The sequence below is a fragment of the Eupeodes corollae genome, chromosome 3, assembly GCF_945859685.1.
Source record: "Eupeodes corollae chromosome 3, idEupCoro1.1, whole genome shotgun sequence".
Lineage (NCBI taxonomy): Eukaryota > Metazoa > Arthropoda > Insecta > Diptera > Syrphidae > Eupeodes > Eupeodes corollae.
The window spans coordinates 139340958-139365632 of NC_079149.1; the positions used below are offsets into that span (position 1 = coordinate 139340958).

The 24675-nt window shown below is 35.9% G+C and overlaps 1 protein-coding gene across 6 annotated transcripts in view; it reads right to left on the minus strand.

Moving 5' to 3' along the window:
* LOC129949411 (muscle-specific protein 300 kDa) overlaps positions 1-24675 on the minus strand; it is a 116945-nt gene that overhangs the window by 66404 nt on the left and 25866 nt on the right. For 5 of the 6 annotated variants that reach the window (XM_056060851.1, XM_056060852.1, XM_056060856.1 and 2 more), the window contains 10 exons: positions 24088-24149; positions 20846-21118; positions 19701-19864; positions 18791-19067; positions 16119-18725; positions 2759-15961; positions 2467-2620; positions 2234-2394; positions 761-1903; positions 30-267 (listed from right to left, as the gene is read on the minus strand). In XM_056060851.1, coding sequence (XP_055916826.1) covers positions 30-267; positions 761-1903; positions 2234-2394; positions 2467-2620; positions 2759-15961; positions 16119-18725; positions 18791-19067; positions 19701-19864; positions 20846-21118; positions 24088-24149 — 18282 coding nt within the window. The remainder of the gene's footprint in view (positions 1-29; positions 268-760; positions 1904-2233; positions 2395-2466; positions 2621-2758; positions 15962-16118; positions 18726-18790; positions 19068-19700; positions 19865-20845; positions 21119-24087; positions 24150-24675) is intronic. The other variant, XM_056060854.1, reaches the window with a different exon arrangement.

A 24675-nucleotide genomic window follows, 5' to 3' on the forward strand; every position in this document is an offset into this window, starting at 1 on the left:
TCACTTAATGGAAAAATATTATAACTTACATGATCCAGTCATATCGGTCAAAAGTTGAGAGCGTTTATTTTCAATTGTATTAAGAAGATCATTCATAGCAGTTAACTCTTGCTTAGCTGCCTCTGGACGTAGTTTACACGGCCGTGATAACCAATCCGATACTGAATTCTCTTGCTTCTTAATCCAGTCCTGAAGTTCCGCTCTCTGTTTTTGCTGCTGCTCTAGCTCACTAACTGATTGTGTCAATCCACTTAAATGAGATTGAATCTATAAAAAAGAACAATCAAATATACGAGCACATCAAAACATTATCTAAACTATGTTCAAACTTAAGTGGTATAAATGAATGCAATAAAAATAGTTGGAAAATACTCTTTACTTCTAAAGAAGATTCAAGATATCGATGGAATAGATCTTTATGAAAAACCAAAGCCTCATGTAAAGCACCGTGCAAGTACCTTTCACTGCTAATCCTTTCCAACTCACCTTAGTGTCTAGAGCATCAAGCTTAGTAAAATTGCTGCTTTGATTTAGATTAGGATGTTTGTACAGAACTTTAACACGATTGCAGGAGTTTGGATCTAGCACTGTGGCTTTCGAAGAAGGTTTTATTTGCGAAGCCTTCATTACATTTAAGTTCGAATATTAATCAAAATAAAAAGAATTATATTTGGGTGGAACGTGATTAGAAAACAACACTTTTACTTAAATTAGGTTACATACGAGTGTGTATGTTAATAAAAATTTCGAAATATCATACCTGATCGAGAAGATCCTCTAGCTTGGCTCTTACAATCAGTTCCTTTTCTGGAATGGGCTGCATTGCAGTTTCTAATGGAGAACTTGGGCGGCTGATTGATGCAGTTGCCGCCTCACATGCTTGCACGGCCAAGGCAAGTCGAGACTTTTCTTGTTGCAATTTATTGTGCAGTGATTGTGCGTGTTGGAGCTGTTTCTTTGCCATTTCTAGATTGGTTGCTGGAACATCTAATTCATTTTGAATAACTGGTTCATATTCGTTTAGATTGGCCATAATGCTACTCAAAGTATCTTCGTAGTCCTGGAACTTGGCCAAAGACTCATGCAGACGATTCTTTATCTGCACTGAAGTGTGAAGAAGGGAGTTGTAGCTGTCTTGAATGTTGTTGAGTTGTTCTTCAACGATTCCGCGAATGGCAGGGGTTTTTGGTTCATATCGTTTTATCTGTCCTTGTCCCTTGGCATTTAGGTCATCCAAGGTTGCGCGATATTTCTGAATTTCATCTAACAAAGCTTCGTGTTGATTGATTTGTTCTTGAGTTTGTTCCCTATTCGAAATGAAAAGAGAATTATGTGCCATCAATTGGAAGGATATTTGAAGTAGCCATTTTTCAACATCTTGTAGTGACTGATGGTATGTATTGTAGTCAATTATTTCTGACTCCAAGAACTTGATTCGATTAGCACAATCAGATTTGGTTTTTTCAAAGCGACTTAATAAACCACGAACTTCTTCAACCTCAGTTCCCAGTTCATTTGCTTCAACCATTATATTTTCAAAATCTGGATTCTTTTGTTTAATATCGTTTTGTAAGTTCTTGAATCTTTCCAAAATGGTTTTCATTTCACTGAGTTCACCCTTGGTATCTGGTGTTGGCTTCAATGAACTTTCAGTATCTTCCAACCATTTGATAAGCTTTCCCTTGTTTGCTGAAAAGTCACGCCAGCGCGTCTTTGCTTGGTGAAGATTACTTAACTTTTCTTGGACATTCAAACCTAACGTGTCCCAATCTTCGCGAATTTTCGTCATTAAATCTCTAAGCTTTTCTTGTTGCTCTTCTGGAGTTATGTTACTTGCTTTGTTGTAGGCATCTTGAACCATGTTAAGCAAATGTTGACCTTCAGGGAGACGTGAATTTAACGACTTAAGGAAAAAAAAAACAAAATATTTAAATTTAAATTTTAATCACAATTTTAATAATAATAAGAACAACTAAGAGAACGCTAAAGACCGTCAATTTATAAATCAATTAGTGAGATTATTTTTATTATGTTTGACAACTCATGGGGCTCTTTATTTATTAAGAAATAAAGCCACATAACCGAAATTATTATATTTGATATTTAATGCTTTTGTAAGCCATATATCCTTTTGACGTTTCTTAAGCAAAACAACCCAAACGCAAAATCATGACGAAAAGCATGAGACAACAAAGTAGTCTACATTCCTTGAAAACTAAAGTTCAATACTTACATTTACTGTTTCTAATTGTTCGGCAATTGCATTTGTATCCCCTTCACATGTGCACTCATTCAGTACATCATTTGCTTTTATAATCCAAGCATCCATTTCGTTCTTATAGTTGAGGAACTCTGTATGATCTGACAGGTTCTTCTCAATTTTTGCTACAAGTCCTGTAAGAAGAAATTTAGTTTGTTATTACTTTTATAACTTATTGAATGAACTTTGAAGTCTTTTGCACTCGCCTTGGGCTGCTGTAAGAAGTTTTGTATAATTCGCCTGGGTTTCAACAGTTTGATCTCTAACTCTTGAGCAAGCACTATGTTCCATGAGTATCTCACACACATCATTTAGATCCTCTACAGTTTCCTTCTCATCGAGGACCTCTTCCAAAAGTTTCTATAACAGACTTTAAATTTAAACAAGAAACAAGCAATACTATTCCATGGCATGCAATTTAAGCCTCATGACCAAATAATTGAAAGGAAACTTAAATTGGGAAAACAAACAGTGTGAATGAATAATGACATAGCTTACCTTTGCGTTGACCAAGTCATTGGGAGTTTTGCTTTCGGACTCATTTGCGTTGCTTACTCTGCTTGATAACTCTGCGATCCAATCATTAATTTTATTGAACTTATTTAAGAAACTAGTCCATGAAGACAGGCACTCATCAAGGCTAACCCGAGCATCTCTGGACAGAACCTGAAGAGTTTCCCACTCAGTGTTTAATTGTTTTATCTCCTGTGTTATACCGTCTTGACCTTCGTTTCCACTAGTAGATATTACATTTTGACTCAGTTCCACAGTAGCGTCAAGGAGAGAGCTGCCCTCCATCATAGAAGAACCAATTTCTCCCAGTTTGTTCAACCTCTCCTCAACAAGATCTTTTTCTCCATGACAATCAGATGATTGTTCAATTGCCAATCTGGTTTTTCGTAGCCAGTCTTGGGTTTCTTTAAACGCTTGCTTGTATTTATCATGATTATTGACTTGATTTTCTAGGTTTTCTATAATTTTTCCGACAGATTCTTGAATTTCGTCAAATTTCTGAAGGCCATCCTTGAAATCATTGCGGTCTAGAGTTTCGTCTTCTTGAAGACGATTGTTTATCTTTTCAATTAGATCGCTATGACCATTAATGTCACGATAAATTGCACGATATTTCTCTAAAGCTGCTCTCTTCTCGCTTAAATCATTTAAAAACTCTTCACTTGGCTTTATGCTTGGTTCAATTTCTTCCATCCATTCGAGTAAAATTTTGTACAACTTACTTACTTCTTCAAGTTGGGCAGCCCTGTTTGTTAATTTTTGTTTAATATCATTGAGATCAACCAAAAGTTTTTCGAAGTCTTGCTTAAGATTTTCAGTATCTTCCTGAATTTTCGCAGCACCGTTTTGTTCAGTATTCATTATGACCTTTTCCTTAAGTTCGAGAAGATATCGTAATTTGTTTTGACCAGTCTCGAAGCCTTGTCGAAGATTCTTCACTGTGTTCAACTTTAATTGCACATCTTTGAGATTACCTGGGATAGTTTCGCAGTCATTTAATTTTTCTCTTGTTTTCTCGATCCAAGATTGACATTCTTCATAGATTGTGTGGTGCTGCTGATGTTCTTGATAATGCATTTCTAGTCGGCGCATCACTTCCTTTGCTAATGTAAGGAGCGCATTGTATTTAGTTGTCAACTGTGTAATGGCATTGCTGACTCTAGTATCAGAACAAGTTTCAAGTAACATTTGAGCTTTCATATTCAAACGATCTAATTCCTTCTGCCAGTCGAAGAGTGTCTGCAAATGTCCTTGGAACTCCTCAAGTACTACCTTCTTTTGGCCCAAACTGTCCTGAAGTTTATTGTATGATTGGACTAATGCTTCTGTTTTGGTAAGCCATTCGAGGGCTTCTGTATATTGATCCTGGTAATCTGTCCATTTAACTATTCCCACTTCTAGGTACTCTTTAGTTTTTTTAAGGGCTTCAACATAATTATCGAACTCTTCTTGAAGAAGGGCAACTTCCTCTTCGATAATTTCGCGATCAGCTGGTTCTGCTGTTTTACATGCAATTTCACCTTGGTCTAAAGCAAGATCTAACTTCTTCTGACCATCTGGTACTTCACTCTGAAGAATTTTCAGCTGATGAGTTTTTTCAGCTAAAGCTTGTTTGTCGCCGGTTGGTTCGGAACATTTACTTAACCTTTCTTTAGCATTACGCAGCCATTGGGCAAACTCATTACCAGCATCAATAAGTGCTTGGTATTGCTCAATTGCACTTCTTTGTTTCTCATACAAGTCCCTTGCCTGTTTTGTAAGTGTTTCGTACTTGCTAGAAATTTCTGTAGCCGGAGCACCTTGTTGAAGATCTGAAGCCTTTGATGCTACTGACTGAATCATTGGCTCAAATGACACAATATCTTGGACTATATTATTAGTCTGTCTTAGATATGCTTTCTTTTCACTTAGACCTGAACTTAGACCTGGTTGGCCAGTTCTAGATTTCACTATTTTCTGCTCACATGCTTGCTGTAGTTTGGCCTCTCTGTCTGAAATCCACTGTTGTAGTTGGGAGTAGCTTGAACTGTAGTCAGCCCATTGCAAGAGACTTGTTTCAAGATGAACCTTGGCAGTCGACATTTTTTTCACAAGGCGTTCCCAATCTGTTTGCAAATCTCTCATTTCAGAGTTTATAGAATCTCTACCGTCAGATCGTGTATTGCGAACAACTTTTTCGCCATTATTAATAGCTGAATGAACTAGGTTTTGACCTTCTTCCCGCCTTTTTATCAAGTCTTGGATTTGAGCAAGTCTTTGCTGCAACACTTCCTTCGAATTTGCACTAGATGCTTCACTACAGTTACGAATAACTTCTTTGGCATTTGCGATCCAATCCTGAGCTCCCTTCATGTTGTTCGTGTAAGCTTTGTGTTGCTCAAAGTTTGTCTCAACTTTTTTTAACACATCTTTAGCTAAATTTACTTGAACTTGATACATTGAGTTAAGGTGTCGAAGTTGGTTGTTGACATAAGTATCCAAATGCGATTTAAGAAGACCGGCAGCAGATTGGTTGAATGTTTCGATATCAGCTTTTCCGTTTTCCAATCGAGTCATAATACTGTTCATGTCATCTACTTGTTTCTTTTTTTCATCAATATTTGGAAGAAGATTGAGTTTATGATTCTTAACCAATATATCAATTTGTTGAAGCCATTCCATTAAACGTTCATATTCTTCTTTATAAGCTCTCCATTGAATCATTGTTGCTTCGAGGCTTTCTTTTTGTTGAATTATTTCCCGGAAAAGACCTTCAAAGCTATCTCGAAGTGCTCGAATATCATTTCGAATTATTTCCTGACCCTGTGTGGAAGTACTAGCTAACACAACTTCACCAGTATGTACCAAGTGTTCGACAAGAAGTTCACCTTGAGCTTGCTTATTAATAAGTGCTTCAGTAGCTTGTACGGCATTTTCAATTGCAAGTTTATCACTCAAGCTACTCTGTTTCAGTGAAGGGAACTTCTCTCTGGCCCGACTTATCCAGCTCACAAGGTCATCGTAGGCTTCCTTGTACAGCCTATGGTCTCTATATTGATCATTTCGTGAAGATAGTAATTTTTGCGTTCTGCCTGCTAACTCATCAAATTTATCAAGTACTTTTTGAGCTTGGAAGGCCTGTTGGCTTTGTTGTCCCGAACCCAACATTTCGGGTATTTGTGATTTCAAAGCATCAACATCAATTTTCTCCATACGCACCTTTTCTTCGGTACTCTTGATTCGGTCTAATTGTGCTCTTTTTTCTGTCATTGTGGTTTGATACTCAGATAGTTCTCTTAACATATCTTCCAACCAATCATTTATTTTTTTCACATTTTGAACTTGCTCAAGAAAACCACTCCATTGACTTATAGAATCGTCTAGATTTGATCTTACATCAATCATTTTCAAAGCTATTGCAGACCAGGCTTCTTGTATTTGCGCTAATGACTTGTTAATTGGTTCATGACCCATAGGTGCCGTATTCGCTAATACGTTCTGTGCTAATTCAAACAATCCCTGGATTTTTGTTGAACCTTCATCCTTGAGTAAAATAACATCTTGAATTGTAGACAACTTCTTTTCAAGTTCAGCTTGATTCATTGAGCTGGTATCAGAACAGTACTCCAAATTTTGTTTAATGGAGTCCATCCAATTAATACACTCTGTAACTTGGTTATCAAACTCTTGATGGGATGTTACATATTGTTGCCAACGATTGTTTAATTCTTTGACTTTGTGGAAGATTTGTTGATATTTGGTGATAAGTTCAGGACCTTGGACGCTCCTGACGCTAGAATGGCCTTTCAACAAAATTTGTCCCTTTTCAGAAACATTATCAATTTCAAGTTCCTTCGCTCGTACTTCTCCCTGAAGAGTTTTCAGTTCATCCAATTGTACCTTCTTTTCATTCAAGGTTTCTTTAAGGTCAATCGCATGAAGTTTATTATCAGAATCACGGATCCAGTCAAGACACTGATTTCTTAGCTGTTCATATTCAGACCATTGCTGAAGACGGTTCTCAATGGCTTCGATTTCGGAATCTATCGAAGCTATGAGGTTTTCCCATTCTTGTTGTGTGTTGTCGATCTGAGACTTGATGTTTACTTGACCAACATCGATTGTTCCTGGAATAACCTTTTCTCCTAGAGCGCGTACTTGATCAACTCGTGGAAATTCGTCTGCAAGACTGACTTTCAAATTCTTCAAACGATCCAAATTTGTGTGTAATGAAACTTGTTCTAATTCTAAATCTCCCCACAGATTTACGGTATTTCCTGTTGCATCCATGAATTCTTGAGCTTCCATGACAGCCTTACAATATTGCTGATGATCGCTCACAATACTTTCATATCGTTCTACGAATTTTTCACATCTATTTCGTAAAACCGAGTATTGCTCACTCAATTTTTTGGTTATAGCATCAACGTGTTCAGTTTTTTCAGGAAGATTGGATGAAATTTCTTGAAGATTACCCAACTCTGCCTTGTGATTGTTTATATCATTTAAGATATCTCTGTACGATTGTAACTTAGCCCTCTTTTCATCTAGGGTAGTCTTAAGTTCAATTTCGGCTGGTAATTGATTTTCTACATCATTTAACCAATTTTTGAGTTTTTCAGCTACCTCGTCAAATCCACTCCACTTGGACATTTTGTCTTGAATTTTCCTTCCAGTATCGCTTATGTTATCAAACAACTGATCAAAGGCTTGTTGCAACTCATCTAATTGTGAACGAATTGCCTCTCTGCCTTCAGATGCAGTAGATGGATAACACTTCTCACCCGATTCCATAGTGCCATTGACCATCAAAGTAACACTTGATTGTTGAGCTAATAGTTCTTGAATGGCATTCTGCTTCTTAATCAGATCTTCCTTAGAACCTACCTGAGAAAGATCACTACAATCATCATACTTAGCTTGCGCGTTAGCAATCCAATCGGAACAATTCTTATACTTGTCATTGAAAGCTTGGTGGTCATTTACCGATTGCTCACACTTCTTTAAAATTTCTTTAGCTGTTGCTTGGATGGATTGGAATCGTGATGTTACTTGTTGGACGTTAACCGAAATTCTAGTCTCGCCACTACTTTGAATAAGTTCAGATGAATCATCCTTCATTTTTTCAAATTCAACTTCGTTTCTTCGGAGACTTTGGATAAGTGTCTGGAATCGATTAAGTTGTTCTGTTTTTTCATCAAGAGAAGACTTGGGATTGTAATTTTTAAGGCTGTTTTCGGCTTCACTTAGCCAGTTGATCAAACGATCCAAATTTGTTTCGTAATCGTTCCATTGCTGAAGGCGATTTTCTAAGCTGCTCTTCACATCACTCAATGACACGCTGAACTTTTCAAAGTCAGCATTTAAGTTTGCCAAATCACGAGACATTGCTTCCTTTGAACGAGCAGGAAGAATTTTTGTTTGACTTTCAATGTGATTCGAAAGTGATTGAAGTTTGACAACCCCCTCGGGTAGAGCATCTTGGATTTCGATCACTTTATTTAAACGTGCCTGAAGTGCAACTTTGTTACCAGAATAGTCGGAGTAGCCGGTTAAACGATCCCAAAGGTTTTTCTGATAGTCTTGTTGGGATTTTTGAAGATCATTGAACTGTTGGTAGACATCGAAGGCCTTTTCAAGCTCATTCAATAATTTGGCACAGTTTTGAACAACTTTATCGTATCGATTGTTGATGTCATCAATTTCTTTTTTAATTTCATTTGCATTAACTGGAACCGATGCTTCAAGCAAAATTGCTGCCTTTTCATTGACACCTTCTATGATTCTTTTATGTGAATTTATATCTTGGGTTGTTGATTTGTATTTGAAAATTTTCGAACGAATCTCTTGTCCGGATGTCCATGTATTTGGATTTTCGTTCTTTAAGGTTTTTTCCACTGAGTCTAGCCAGTTCAGAATTTGATTATAAATATCTTGATAGCTCGACAATTGAACAGTCTGTGCTTCTTGTTGTTTTTGAAGATTTCGGATGCCTTCATCAAGTTTGTCCCATCGGTCACGTACATCTCGTAATTGCTGACGAATTTTCTCCCTCCCTTGTGTAGATGTTTCTGGTAAAGCCTTTTCTCCTAGAGTATTAAGAGATGATAGTAGATTTTCAGCTTGTTCCCTCTCTGAAAGGAGGACATTTAAGATGTTTCCTGATTGCGATGGTTCATCCTTAAGGGCCTTTTCAAGCTGGTTTTCAATCGGCTGCAACCAAAGATTAATTTCATTTAATTTGTCGTTATAAATTTGGTGATCATCCACAAGATTTTGCCAGCGGTTAACAACCTCTTTGCTTAAAACCTGCAGCAAATGATAACGGTTTGTTATTTGGGAAGTAAGATTTTTGAGGCGGTCAGTTCCACAATTACTTAGCAAAGCATGAGCAGCATCAGCAAATGTATCGATCTCCTTTTCCTTCTGCAAAATAAGTTCTCGCTGATTTTTATATTTTTCAAGCTGTTTAGCTTTTTCTTCAAAGGTTGATTGCAATTGCTGATCACGGAAAACACTCTCAGCAGCTCGGCACCACTTGGTTAGTTCTTCCAAAGTATTTTCAAAGTTATTCCATTGACCGAGCACATCGCGTTGTTTGCCTGCTATTCCCTCAATATCTTGGAAATGGCTTTGAATGGTTGTATCCAACTCATCAATTTCTTTTTCCAAAATTTCTTTTCCCTTAGGTGAGGTTGTGGTCTTAACCTTTTCTAAATGACTTCGAATGTCTTTTATAATTTGTTCGCCTTGTGTTTTCGACTCGGCAAGACGGGCTAAAATGTCTATTTTACGTTTAATGTCAGCTTTTTCGCCATAGGAGTCATCACAATCTAATAGTTTTTCCTTTTCACTTGAGATCCAGGTTTTGCCAGCCGAGATTAAGTTATTTAGATCCGCATGGGATTCGGCACACGATTCCAAGTTAACCAATATATCTTCAGATTTGTTAACAATGTTACTGAATAGTTGCTTGATTGATTGCAAGTAAGTATTGAGAGAATTGTCCTTGATTTGATCGACAAGCATTTGTGCTTTATCACACACATTATCAACTAAAACGTTGTGCGTTGTAATTTCTTGATGCAGAAGTTTATGGTTTTGTAGCTGAGCTCGTTTTTCTTGTAGAGTGGTTTTTAATTCAGTATGACTCTGCATAGCCTTATCAACATCCTTAAGCCATTTTGTGAGTTGTTCTTGTGCTATTGTGAACTCATTGAATTGGAGAAGGCAATGGTCAATTTTTTGTGCTGCAGAATTAAGATCGTCAGTGTAATTATCCCATATTGTGCGTAGAGATCGAATCTGTTGACGTATAATTTCTCTACCATCAGGGCTTGTATGACTATAGAGCTTCTCACCACAGTCAATAAGAGCCTCAAAAGGTGTTGAGTCATTTATTCTATTATCAGACATTTCACGAATCTTATTTTGCCTATCCTGCAATATGTTAAAGTCACCAACTACCTCATTATTCTTAGCCAGTTCTTCCACGCAGTTTTGGACTTTGCTCTTGAAGCTTTCATAATCGGCGTTGAATGTTTCATGATCTTTCACATAGTTTGTATACTTTGAAGTATTTTCTTTGCAAAGATTTTTCAGAGTTTGATAACGGGTATTTAACCGAGAAAGTTTGAGGTTTAAATCAGTTTCACCTTCTATTTCTCTGCCTTGGTCCATTAACTCATTTATAGCTGGAGCACGATCTGCTATTTCACGATCAATATCCTTGAGTTGTTGTAGATATAACTTTTTAGCTTCAGCAGTGCTCTTCAGACTTTGATTTTTAACAACGTTTTCCACTTTCTTCATCCAGGAATCAATGCCGTCAATTAAACCTTCAAATTCATCCCATTTGCTGCAAAGTTGTTTAAGTTTAACTAATGAATCCTCACAAAGTATCATGAATTCCTGCCAGGCTCTTTTTGGTTCTTCGAAGCTTTTGATTAACAATGGATGTCCACTCGGGTGAGTCTGACTGAGTACGGTTTGAAGAAGTTTGTGGCAGGTTTCGAAAATCGAATCACCTTCTGGTTTCTGTTGGATTAAGTTTTCAACAACAACAAGTTTTTCTTCAGCTCCTTCTTTTTCAAAAGTTGTTTCATTTAAAATATCTATTGCTTCAGACTTAATTGTGTTAAGCCAATCTTGAGCTTTCTCAAGAACTTGATCGTAAGCTTCATGTTTTGTAACTTGGTTGCTTACAACATTTATTCTATCGTTGATTTTTTTTGACATATCATCATATTCTCGGATGGATTCCTCAGTCTTACGTTCTGATTCGTCATCACATAAGTTGACAGCTTTGTCATGAAGCTGTTTAAGAGCATTCTTGTGGAGGGTTATCTCTTGTAAAAGGACTTTATAATTTTGTAAAGCAGCTTTCTTAGCAACCAAGGTTGGGTACAGTTCATTAGAGTCCGAAACTTTAGCCTTGGATTCACTAAGCCAACTTGAAACCTGTGTACAACTTTCTTCAATTGAAGTCTTTTGAATTAAAACAGCTTCAACCTGTTGCATCAAAGCATTTGCTTCATCGCGTAAGTAATCGTAATTATCACGGAGTTTTCTTAAATCAGCTCGAATAGCCTCTCTGTTCTGTGGTGTTACCAACGGATACAGTACTTCACCAACATCTACAGCATTATTTAGTAGAACTTGGCCATTATCAAAAGTCTTCAAGTAATTTTTAATGGTTTGTAGTTGCTGAGCTGTAGCCGAGGATGATCCGGGAGACCCCATACGAGCCAGCTCTTGAAACTCAATTTTCGCATCCTCAAACCAATCACTAAATTCATTCTTGGCTTTCATAAACTGTTCATTGTTTTGTTCTGCATTCTTGACACGTTCAATATAACTCATTAGACTTTTAGAAAGAGCCTGATATCTTTGAACCAAATGATTAACAAACTGAGCAATTCGTGCTTCCGGATTTTTTTCCACTATCTGCTGGGATATTTTTTCAAGATTTGTCATTATTGGAGCATGGTTCTTAACATCATTGTGGAATTTATTTAGTTCATTTAGTTTGGATTGAATTTCAGGCAAACTTATTTGACTACTGGTCTCAGCCTTTGCACGCCCTTCGACTTCTCGCAGCCATGATGAAATTTTTTCGTTTGCATCTTCATACTGGCTCCATAGATCAAAGTTTTCGTTTAGAACATGCTTGATTTTATCAAAACTGGTTTGAAGAGCCTTCATTTCATCATTTAAGGCATCAGCCTCTCTTTTAAGTTCTGCTATGTTCTCCGGACTATCAACAAGACTCAAAAACTCAAGAGAATTCAATATTTCACTGTGTCGGGCTTGACAATCTTCCATTGCCTTATTGACTTCTTGAAGTGAGGATTTCTTCACATCAAGATTATATTTATCACTTGAAGATTCGGGTTGGCACCATGCTACCTTTTCCTGTTGAGTGGTTATCATCCGCTTAAGCATTCCAACTTTATCAGCATGAATCTTCTTAAGGAATTGAAGAAGAGATTTTTCGATTTTTTTGCCATAAAGGTCTACACTCTCGAATCTTTTTTGGACGTTGTTCAATTCCTTGGGTATTATTGATTCACTGAAAGTTGGATACAAAATTCTTATTTCATCAACACGCTCTCTCAGATTATCAATTTTGCTGCCATTATTATCCAACTGAGTCCGAAGAGATTTGCAAAGCTGCAAGCGTTCCATGATCTTAGCATTGTCTCCAGACATATCATCGCATTTAACTAAGGCTTCTCGAATTTTGCTCAAATCCTCTCCAGCCGCTTTTATATTTTTTCTTATTTCTTGTTCTTTTTCGTTAAATGATGTTGTTATAGATTCCAGCCGGTTCGCGTTTGCTTCAACTTCAGCAAACTGATCTGATAAAAGCTTATTTAATGCTTCGAGAGGTGGAATTGGAACACCATTATTGACCTTAAGAATCTCCTGAGATTTTTCCGAAATATTGTCCTTTAGAATCAAATACGAAGGGAGTTCAGCCCTGTATTTATTTAATCTCATTGGAGCAAATTCAATTTCAATTGTGTTATCGGCTGCATCACATAAACCTTGGTTTGTTTCCAGTAACCAAGGTAAGACGTCTTTTTTGGCATCTTCGATCTGGCTCCAAATTATAGTTTCAGTTTCGTACTGATGAGCATTCTTTGAAGCTTTATCATGTAAATCTTGCCATTGTTGTTTTGCTTTGGCAAAGTCTGATGCAATATTTTTGGGAACTGCTTCACCAATGCTATCAAAGAATTTAGCAACATTGTTTCCTTTACGTTCTAATTCATCTAGACTATTCTTGCATTTTCTTATTTGTTCCAAGGATTTTCGGGTGTTGTCTGCAGCCCTTTGCAACTCAACTTCATCGTGAGGTTGTGTTGGAACAGAATGATGAAAATCAATAGCCTTTTTCAGTTCCTTGTCAAACTTGTCCTTCACATCAGCATACTCTTTTAAACCTTGACTTATGAGGTTGTACTTCTGAATGCGATCTTGAATATCATTTTGAAGGACATCGTAGTTTTTATCCATTACTAGGAGTACTTCTTGAATTTCTGGCATGCTCGCAATATCTTCTTTCATAAGCATAGAGCCCTCATCATGAATTTTATGTTTTAGATCTTCCTGAGGCTTTAAGGCTGCGTTCAAAGCAACCAAATCTGATATTATCTGATCAATGTTTTCGAACGTTGGGCTTGTGCCCAAAATGTTTGCAAGCTTAGCACGATGACCTTGAAGGTTCTGATCGAAGGTTGTTTCTAATTGTTCGAACTTAGTTTTTCTAACTACAAGTTGCTCTTGTTGGAGCTTTTGGTTTTGAGAACGAATTTTCAAGTTATCTAATTTGTTTTCAAGGTCGTTTACTAATTTACTAGCTAATATTGGTCGTCGGTTTACAGGTTCCTTTAATTGAACAATTGTATTTTCGTCAATTTCTTTTGCTTGATTTTTCCAATATTTGAAAGGCTTAGCAATTCCATCAATTTCATTTACGATTTTTGTGAGTTCTTCTGAACTAGGAACATCAGGTTTTTCCAGTTGGTGTTTCAAGTAATTAAGGTGACTTTCCGTTTCGTTTTTCCATCCTAAGATTTCAGTCCACTTCTCTAGAAGATTTTTTTTCTCCTGCATATTTGTTTCCAAGTTTTGGAAGTTTACAACCAAATCTGTGTATGATTCATTCAAGGTATTTGCATCTTCTGGTAAAGAGCTTAAAGAAAGTTGCTTAACTTCATCATAGATTGAATTGAAACTTGGCTTTTTATCAGCATGTTCTTGCATCAAAGCATGTATTACTTGAAGGCTCGTTTCAACAGATTCCGGACTTATTTCTTCAACTTGAGCTATTTGGTTACGAAGATGATCCATCCAAGAAGAAAAGTTTGCCATTTTGGCGTTAAAATCTTGTCGGGCTATAATGGCGTCTGACACTTCATTGATTTTTGCTCTCGTTGCTTCTGAGAGTTTTAATAACTTAGCTTTCATTGTAGTAACTCTGTCTTTAACCGCAGCTGCACCTTCGGGTGCCAAATGGAGTCCAATTTGATCACTAGACTGACCCAAAGCAACTAGCCTAGCTTGTTGTTCCGAAATTTCGTTGTTGAACGACTTCAACTTAACGAGTTCTTTTTCAAGTTTATCTACATGTGGAGAATTTAAGACTGATGTTCGCTTAACAATCATTTTTTCTCCATCATCTACCCACGCTTCCAATTTCTCAGCCTCCGCATCAAAAGACTGCCAAGTGGAAACTAGTTTTTGTAGCTTGGTGTTAGTTTGCTTGGCATTCTCATGAATAGCGGTCCAACGAGAGTGCATTGCATCTAATTCATCAGGAGCATTTGTTTTGCATAACATTTGATGACTTATGTTTGATATGCCTTGGAGTCTGTCCAATTGCTCTTGGCATTGTGCTTCAAATTGATCAGCGTTCTGTTGTAATTGAACCGCTTCTTGCAAGGTAAGGGGCTTGGGGACTAAATTATTTACCTTAATTTCGGAATCCTCTATCAGTGGTTTAATTTCTTGAATTCCCGCTTGGTAACGTTGCCAGTTAATAAGATCTTCTTGAACAGCTTGAGCTTGGTGATTTACGTTGCGATTGATTGCACTAAACACCTCTTGCAGTTTTACTATTTCACCCTTAAGCCGTTTAGCTTCTGCAACATTACCCTCTTTAGGGGATAGTTCTGATGCATCAGAAGCGAGAATATCAAGTTGTTTCATTTTATCGCTTAGAATACCCTTAAGTGTGTTAGCTTTGGCGACACGTTCTTCTGGAGTCAAATCTTCAGATTGCAAGGCTTCAATGTTCTTTGGCGCAACTTTATTTGCCCATTCTTGGAGCTCAGCCAGGCGAGATTTGTAGTTGTTCCACTTTGCGCTATAGTCTTCAAGATAACCCACGCGGTCTTTAACGTGTTCCATGGTATTGAAGAACATCTTTTCAACCTCAGCAACTTCCTTTTCGAGAATAGGACGCTTTTCAGAAGCTGCTAATGGGGCAAGCTGCCCTCTTAGTGCATGAAGTTTGGGTATTAGTTGATGAGAAGCCTGCTGCAAGGATACATTCAACTCACGTTTAGCCTTTAGATCTTGGCTTACATTCTTAGGATCAGTTTGTAAAGGAGTTAAAGCCCTGAGCTCAGTTTCTGCAGTCTGAAGCAATGAAAAAATGTCATTCTTTTGGTCAACAAATTCACTCCAAACACTTTGTGTGCCCTTCAGTGCTTGCAATTTGTCAACTGTCTCTGTGTACGCTTCGTTCCAACCAGTTTCAAGGTTCTTAACTTCGGTATTAACAAATGATGGCGCATGAACATCTTTACTGAGATCGCGGCCACGTTGCAGCATCGACATGATATGTGGTCTTTGGTGATCCAACTGGTTAATGGCATACTGTTGTTCTTGAATCATTTTGTTTACTTTTTCAAGGCTATCTGGAGCAGATGCATTTGCTGTTTGTTCCTTTACTTTGGACAAAAGGCACACAACTTCATGGACTTCTCTGCGATAAGTGAAACATTTTGAAAAGACTTCAGTTTTCACCATAGTCACTTCTATAGTAGGAATTAAATTCTTGTAACGGGCAATGAGGTCTTCAAGCTGTTTTTGTTCAATATTTGCTTCATTTTCTGTTGCATAACCTAGCAAGGAATCCAAAGTTTTCACTAACCACTTCATATCTTCGCGCTTCATATCTGCTTCCTGACAAATTTTCTGTGAAACAAATAGGAAATTATTAGAATCTTTTAAGTTAGGTAAACAAAAAAAATTTCTTAAATTATACCACAAGTTCCCTAAGCTGCATAATTTTTGGGAATGTTTTATAAGGGTTTGGTTAGTATTCATTTAATTTATTTTTAAAAGTAATTACCTGAAATACTACTTTTTCCTTTTCGAATTCTTCCATGCTATTGACTTCATTCACAATGTTTTTCAAACTCCGGTCAACAGAATTCATCCAAGTGACCATTTCGTTGAACTTACGATGGTAGTTTTCCCACTGAGCAGGTATTTGCTGCAAAGTTTGAACAAGGTCTTCAATCCTATTTGTTACATCTTGCCATTGTTGTTCAGCTGTTTTGTAGCTTGATCTTAAGCTACTATCGTTTGGCATTTGATTTGTGTAAGCTTCACTTAATCGCTTCATGGTATCGAGACAATTTTCAATTCGAGGTATAGCCCCTTGTGTATTGAAAAAGTGTTTGTTGCGGTTCAAAATGGATTCGAAGTCTTCATTACGGTTCAGGGCCTGTTCTTCCAGATGAATTTCTTTTTCAATGTCTTTCATATATTGGTGAAAAACATTTTCATCAAGACGGAATTCAAGCTTAAGCAAATGCAATGGAGCCTGAGAAAGCACATTTTGCCATCTGGCTTGAAGATTTTCTACTGCATCTAATATTTGTTTTTGCTCACTTTCTGGAAGATATCTTGATAGCTCATGAGCGGATTTCACTAAATGGCTCATCCATACTTCATTTACGTTTTCAAAGAAGTGCTTCTGGTTTTCTATAACAGTTTTTGATTCAATAAGCTTTTCCGATAAAGCTGTTTCGGCCTTGGAAATCCATTCGCTTACTATCTGCTCATTGTCCTTGAAATTATTCCAGCTTATAGCAGTATCATTCAATTTTTGTTCCAATTGTTGCGCGTTTTGTATGACATAGTTAAATCTATCGTTTAGATGCTGCATTGATTGTCTGGACGCAGTTGTGTCTATTGCTTCATCTTCTGCTACAGATTTCAACAAATTCTGGAAGACTTTATTTTTACTTTCCAGCATTGATCTGTAGTAAACAGTTCGAGAGAAGAAACTTTTGATTTTGTTTAGTTCCTCAAAAACGCTTTCTTTTCCACCAATCAAAGTGTTTTTGCTTAGTAGATTCTCAGCTTCATTCAACCATTGATTAATTTCTTTTTGGCCAGCTTCCAAGGATTCTTGCTGAATAATCAACTGATGGATGAGATGAAGTTTGCTCGGAATTTTTGCACGCACTTTTACCAAGCTTTCTTTTTCTTGCTTAAGAATTTTCATAGTTTTTTCGACTTCTTCCCGAGATAAGTCCTGAATTAGGCCTTGGAAATTACGGCTTATTGTCTTAAATAGTTCATCATTGTCGTCAATTTCACCAGCCAGGTGCTGCAGCTCTTCGGCGTAGTTTTTTATTTCTTCATTATTTCCAAGGGAATGTTTTTGTTGAAGTTTCCTTTCCGCGTTTTGAAGCCATTTGCTAAGCTTCTCAATGCCTGCCTTATATTCCTGTCTTGAACGTATAATATCACCAGCATGCATATACTGTTTGGTATTAGCAAAAAGTCTCTCAAATCTTTCTGACAACATGCTGTGTTTATTTCTGAGATCATTTGAGATATGATCTTGGCAAGACGCTATGAGGTATGTTGCAGAACTTGACAGAGTTTGGAATTTGTCTTTCCACATACCAATATCTTGGAAAAACTCCAAGCGCTCGTCTTCTGATTCGCCAATTTTTCTTTCAGCTTGATTAAGCCAGTCTTCAAAAACAGGATGCAAAGAGTTCCACGTTTTCCAACATGTCACAACTTCTTCTAAGGAATTTTGACAACATTTCAATTCCATCGAAACACGATTCCAACGTTCTTCTGTCTCAAACATAAACTGGTCTATATTGGCAGTTTCTTTACGTGAAACATTTCCATCGCGCTTATACTCGTCAACAACCTGCTGCATATCAACAAAAGCCTTTTGAAATTCTTGGAAAATTTTATTTCGCGAAACAAAGTTTTTATACTGTTCCAACTGTTGTTGGACTCGCTCTTCAACTCCATATTTCCCCGTCCAACCTTTCATCTTGTTTTCGACTAGGTTGAGGAAAGCTATAAGGCAACATTTGTGTTCTAGGAACTTAAGTTTAATCCTTCTCTCAACTGCTTTTGGTCCAATTTCTTTTAATCGAATTTCTATATTTCTAAGTTGCTCCAAAGGCACGTTCTGAGCATATGGAGATCGTTTTGCGTTTTCGAATAAGGCCTCAATTTTGGGTAGTTGTGCAAAAAATAATTTGTGTTCTTCCAGCTTTCTACTTATCACTGATGCAGTCTCTTCATTCATAATGCTCGGAATTTCATTGTCTAATAAAAGTTTTTCGGCTTCCGCCAGCCATTTTCCAACCGAACCCAAATCTCCTGGAAGTTCAGAATCCAAAAGCCACAACCAATACATTATTTGATATTGTACCAGTTGCCACAAAGTATGAATTTCTTCCCAAGATTGTTTCGAAATCTGCAAAAATCCGCTTTGAGTTTCGACCAAATTTTGAATTCTATGATAGATTGAATAATGGGCATCAATTTCAGATCTTGCTATAAGATATTCTCCAAAGTCTCTCGGAAAAGAGTTTTGCATAACCATCGGTTCGTATTCTTGTGTTTTCTGTTGTAACCAATGTCTTAATTTATCTGCCTCAAGTTGAATGTCTGATGAACTTTGTCCAGCACCCTTTTTAATATAAATTTTTTAAATATAATGGATTGAACTAAGACAGAAATGTTTTCAAAAATTACCTTTGGTTCGGGATACTTGTGCAGAAATTGGGCGACATATGTCATAATACTCTTTTCGTCTGGTTTTGGAACGTCCACATCTTCGGCATCTAATAGTTTGGCAATGCCCAGTTTGGTTTCTGCTACGTCGAAAGCAGTTTCTAGACGCTGACGGTTGCTAGCTTTCTTAAGCTCAGCCAAGTTAATCAAATTAGCCTTTATGGCATCGATAAGTGCAAGGAATGCAACTCCATCTCTCCAACTAGCGCCAAAATCACGCACTTCCACACCAATGTCCCTAAACATCATAATTGAAATAGTTAACATTTATTTTTTATTAAAGCTTTGATGAAATTAAATTAGACTATGACAGTTGTGTATAGCAAACTAAAAGAACTAACTCTTTTTATTATAGGTGTTCATTTTTAAATTTGGGAAAAAATTATGCACTGATTTTTTGATAGCTCTGAAGTTACGCATGTTACGAGGTTAATGTCCATTGAATTTAAATTTAATCTCAGAGTTAAAGTTTTTTAATAGAAGACTGGATAAAGTTATTTAACTTTCTAAAGAAAAATAAGTGTATGCCTTTTTGAGTCACCCTAATATAGCACCAATACAGTTCTTTTCGTAAAATAAAATTCATTTTCTTTTCGTTCTTTTGAAAGAGGCAGTTGTATTTATAACTGACACATTGCTTACACAATGCAATTAATGAATCACTCACAGAAATTCTTTTATACTTGAAAAGAGTGAAACAAGATTTGTTCTTATCCCATAGGCGCCTAACGTTTAGTTGCTAAATATGTTAGTTTCTTTTGATTTTTTATTATGTTCAACTAGTTTATCATTTATAATTAATTCATTGTTGAATATTTTTTAAATAATTCTTTACTTAGGATAAATTATGAAAACTCAACTAAACACTTACTTTGGTAAAGCATTGGTCACCCAATTAAGGAGAGTCTTTCTTGCACCTTGTTTCCATTTCTCGGCCTTTGAGTCGCTCACAGTTTTGCCAACGCTATCCAACGAACTTACAGATCCACTTATTCCTTGGCCCAGATATTCTAAGGCACGACTATTTTCTTCGATCTGACAAAAGAACAAAAAAGAGTTTAAGTATGTTTTCAAATTAAAACGCATTCAATAAAATTAATCAAAAAACTTGAGGTGAATATTCAATAATATTTTATATGTATATGTACCTTACACGAGTGAATCGTGTATTGGCTCTCTTTAAATTATTTTTAAATTTAAATTAAAAATTTAGATCTTCATATCAAGCAAACTAAACATTTTATGTTAGCAAAATTGAACAAGTTTTTTTTCTATTCCAAAATGTTTGAACAAAGAATATTTTCAAAACAACGCTGTCAGAATATAAGCACATTTAGTTGCAAGTTGTTTTCACCAAGAAAATGAATAGGTGCTTGGAGCAAACTATTTTTGAGATTTTTTTTAAACACCCAATCTGTTATATGTTAGATACCGATGTTTCGTAGGTATTTTCGTAAGATATAAAACATTCGGTATTTTTTGTATAAATAATAGAAGTTGTGCAATATTCACTGAAGCTTGCCATATTTAAGTAAAAATGAGATCCTTACGATTGCGCTAAGAATCTTCATTTTGATAAAAATAATAAAGTAAAAAAGCATAATAGGATTATTTTTATAACTTAAGGATAAATACGAAATTAATGAAACTACCAGCAACCTACCTTAGATTTATAACTAATTACTACTACTCTTTTCCGCCTCTTTTTACGAAGCTTGCATTGGAAAGAAATTTTATACAACTTAATTACATTTAAAAAGATATTTGTTAAGTATTAGCATAATTTTATATACCAACTTAGCTGTGAAAAGTTTCACTTTGGATAATGGAAGCGATACAAAGCTACATAATATGTAAGTATTTTCAAATAAATAAAAATAAAACTCAAAAAGTGCAATAATAGGCACACGAATGTGTTTTTGTAGGTTTACTTTGTATTGTTTTGCTTACCCAAAAAGAAAAGTGTCACATAAAATTTATAAACCTATGATAATGTGAGTATTCAAGTTGACTTACCTGGAAGTACAATATGATGGTCCAAATTAATCCCAGCACAACTGGTGGTCTCCCATCCACAAGATCTGCAGGGTTAATATTAACTAATTTTATTCTTTTGCTGGCTAAGAACTGTAAGGCTGTATTTGCGTTGCTAAGAAAATGAGGTCGTCGAAGAACTCGTCCTTTCTCTACTGGCAATCTTTCGCCAGATAAAACTTCTAATAACGCTATGAGCTTGGTGCCATCGCGTAAATCGTTGATTAAGTCATCTACTCGAAGCGGCGGAATGCGCTGTGAATTAAATAAAAGTTTAAAAACAATTATTAATACTTTTTAAGACAATTGCTAACTTTTATGGTGCGTGTATAATTTTTTCAAATGTCGGTTAGCCTACATGAAATATTTATGAATATTGATTTACTCCTTACTTCCATCGTAACTCTAAAGTACATCGTACATAGTTACATAAAGTCAGGTAATGTAACATGCAATACTTTCTTCAGCTTTGAACTCAAACTTTTAGCATGAGAGACAATGGCGCAGTGCTAGGCTGGTTTATTCCATTTCTATAAATAACATTTATAAACATTCCTGACTCAATGTCTCCAATTTTTTATATAATAAGCGCGCACTCAAAGGGATAATACTACCCTTATTATGTAGACACAGTGTTAGCACTAGGAAAGTGAGAGAAGGGTTGAAACGAGGTGTCGGTGCACATTGGTTTTAAATTCCTGAAAATTGCAATGGTTGGGAAAGACAGAGTGTGGCAAGGCATTCCACATTCACATAGTTCGGCTAAAGAACGAAGCTCTGTACTTGACAGTACGACCGAAGTTGGGCTCGAGGGTATATTGATGAACATTCCTAGAAGCGCGAGTATTACGGTTAAACTGTATAAGGGAGGAATGCAACTGGCTTTATTTCTAGAGCATAAACCATTAAAATAACGGTAAAAGAGGGTGAGACAAGAAACATTTCGAGGATGTTCTAGCGACGTAAATGATCTTATGATGGTAATATCACCAAATGTCCAAGAGGCTTAAGTAAGTTGCAGGAGCACCAGCCCAGATATGGAAGTTATACTCAAGCTTTGGACGTATATAAGTCTTGTAGATAAAAGCCAGATCATGGGGGGAGAAAACCTTCTTGCATCGCCTTAGAAAACCCAAACATCTTGCAGTATTTTTGGCGACATCGCGTGATCTCTTTGCAGCTCTTTGATGCAAGTGCCATTTATACAATGCTGTTTAGGTCGGAATTTAATGAGCGTATCATATTTTGTCGTTGCAGTTCCACATCCGAAGAAGAGGGATGTGAATCTGAAAACGAATATGAAAAGCTAAGAGTACTATCGTCAGCGAAACAATGTATTGGATTAGAAGTTGCAGGCAGGAGATCATTAATAAAAATGGGAAAGAGTGTTGGAGATAGAACAGAGTCTTGGGGCACACCAGCATTTATTTTGTGGTTTTTAGACTTAAATCCATCCAATACAACTTGTATTAAACGATTCGAAAGGTAATTACTAATCCAATTAAGGAGGAAAACCGAAAGCACTCATTTTCGATAAGAGAGCCTGATGCCAAAGCCTATCAAAGGCTTTTGAAATATCAAGTGCAATAATCTTAATTTCTCCAAAACTATGTAAGCTCGGGCAAAAGTTCTTCAAAAATTAAATTGAACATAAAGCGATTAAGCACCACTAAAGGAGTCTGATGATCGGGTTGGTCCCCGTGAAATAGCTATAACTCCAGCCTATGAACTTGGTGGTAGCACACACAAGTTGTTGTTGTTTCATTCTAAATTTTCAATTGTAAATTCGGCAAGCAGCTGCCTTAAACTGCGAGTATAAAATTTCATACAAAAACCTCCTTAGAATTGTAAAGATTTGTTCCACTGCTCGGTGAGATGAACCATGAGATCACCAGTGGACCTATTGCTACGAAAGACGTATTATCGGTCATTAAGAAAAAATACCCACTATATGATGGAAAATATTCATGCTCCAGAAATGGGTACACATTATTCATTCCAAATAAAAATCAAATTTTCTTCGGCTGCCTTCGCAAGGCCCTAAATACAACATTAAAGCGCTTTTGTTCTTAAGTTAAAGATTATGGTAAGTATATGTGGCTTATTTCAAATCAAGTTTATTTGAGTGGCTTGATGGTTAAAGAGTAAGAATGTCACGCTAGATGGTTAAAGAGTAAGAATGTCACGCTATAAATTTTGGGTTCTATCCCTGCCTATGACCTAAAAGTTAGTTTTTTGCGTAAAGTTTTTTTTTTTCACGGGTACTGCCTCTTGGGAGTCCCCTTTATCCTTGACATTACTCCCACATCAGAATGGATAAGAGTTGTAAGGCCCTGGTTCTCTACTAGGTGTTGTGACATCTTTTATTTATTATAAATATTTGTTTGAACTTTTAAATTTAAGATTGCAAAAAACAAAACTGTTTCCTTAGATGCATGTGACCTTGAAAAAATAATGAAAACCAGTTATAAAAACGAGTTAAGTTGACCAAATATATTAACCTGTGATGAAATAAAAATTCACACGTTTCGCAGACACAGTTTCGATGCGACACAGCACAACAATATCATTTTTTTAACGCTCCTACCAAACTAACAAGTTTTATTTTTGTTAATTTATTTTACATATATGCTAATTTTTAAAATGTTAAACAAGTAATTAAATTGAGTTGTATTTTAAAGAAGATATTCAAACAAATCGGATATGAGTTTCTATCTACCAAATTTAGGGAATTTACCTATAAAATAAAATTTTGAACTAATCATGAATACGTTTCAAGAAAATAATAACATCTTAAACCATAAATAAATTCATAAAGCCACTAGAAGATTATTTGAATTGTCACGACAAATTCGACTGAAAAATAAATTTAGAGAAGAAATTCGTGGGTATATCTTATAGGATTCCAGACACATTTGAAGTTCGTCTTGATGGAATTACATAACTATTTTTTTTTCGATTTCATTAGTTTTTTAAGAAATATTTTTGAATCCACATCTGTTTCCATTGCAAGTGAAATCATCAAATCGAAGCCAAATTGTAGAATTTCTCACAAAAGTCGGTTTTATTTGTATTAAGTAGCAATTAATCTTTTTCTACGTTATTTATTTATATGTTTACATTTCCAATTAAACCTTTTTGGTATAATTGCTTATGGTATGACATCACCATCCCATTAAGTCAATAATAGTTGACTAGCTATGAATTATGATTGTCTGACTTACCTTTGAGAGGTATGAATTAATCCAGTTAGTAAACGTTTTCTTCTGGACACGTTCTTGTTCCTCTGAAATAATAAAACGAAATGTCAATTTTTAGTTCTTCATACAATGTTTCAATATAATTTTAATATGATAATACGTTTTTGTTTTTAAATAATTATAATAGGTGCTGCCATCTGGTAGGACAAGAAGTAATTTGAACGCTTGTTCATGTTATCAATTCATATGAAATCGGAAGAAATTTAATTACTCAAAGAAAAAATTTGTAAAACAAGAACGCAAATCAACTAAATTCCAACACTTATTATTCTGTTACTCTACGAATCGGACCTATCTTTGAAATCCTGATAAATTTTTTTAATTTGATCACAAATGGTTCTAGATAATATCAAAAAAAAATGTGGTCTCAAGGAGCGAATTGTTCAATGCAACATTTCCAAATATAAATAGATACAAAAATACATTGCTTAGGTAAATTCATCATCATCCAAAGATGTCAAAGCCCCACCAGAAGTATTTGAAAATTTCACCATGGCCAACATTATTTGGACAATTCTCCTTGAAAACTGTTGATTAAGTATCAATCTAATT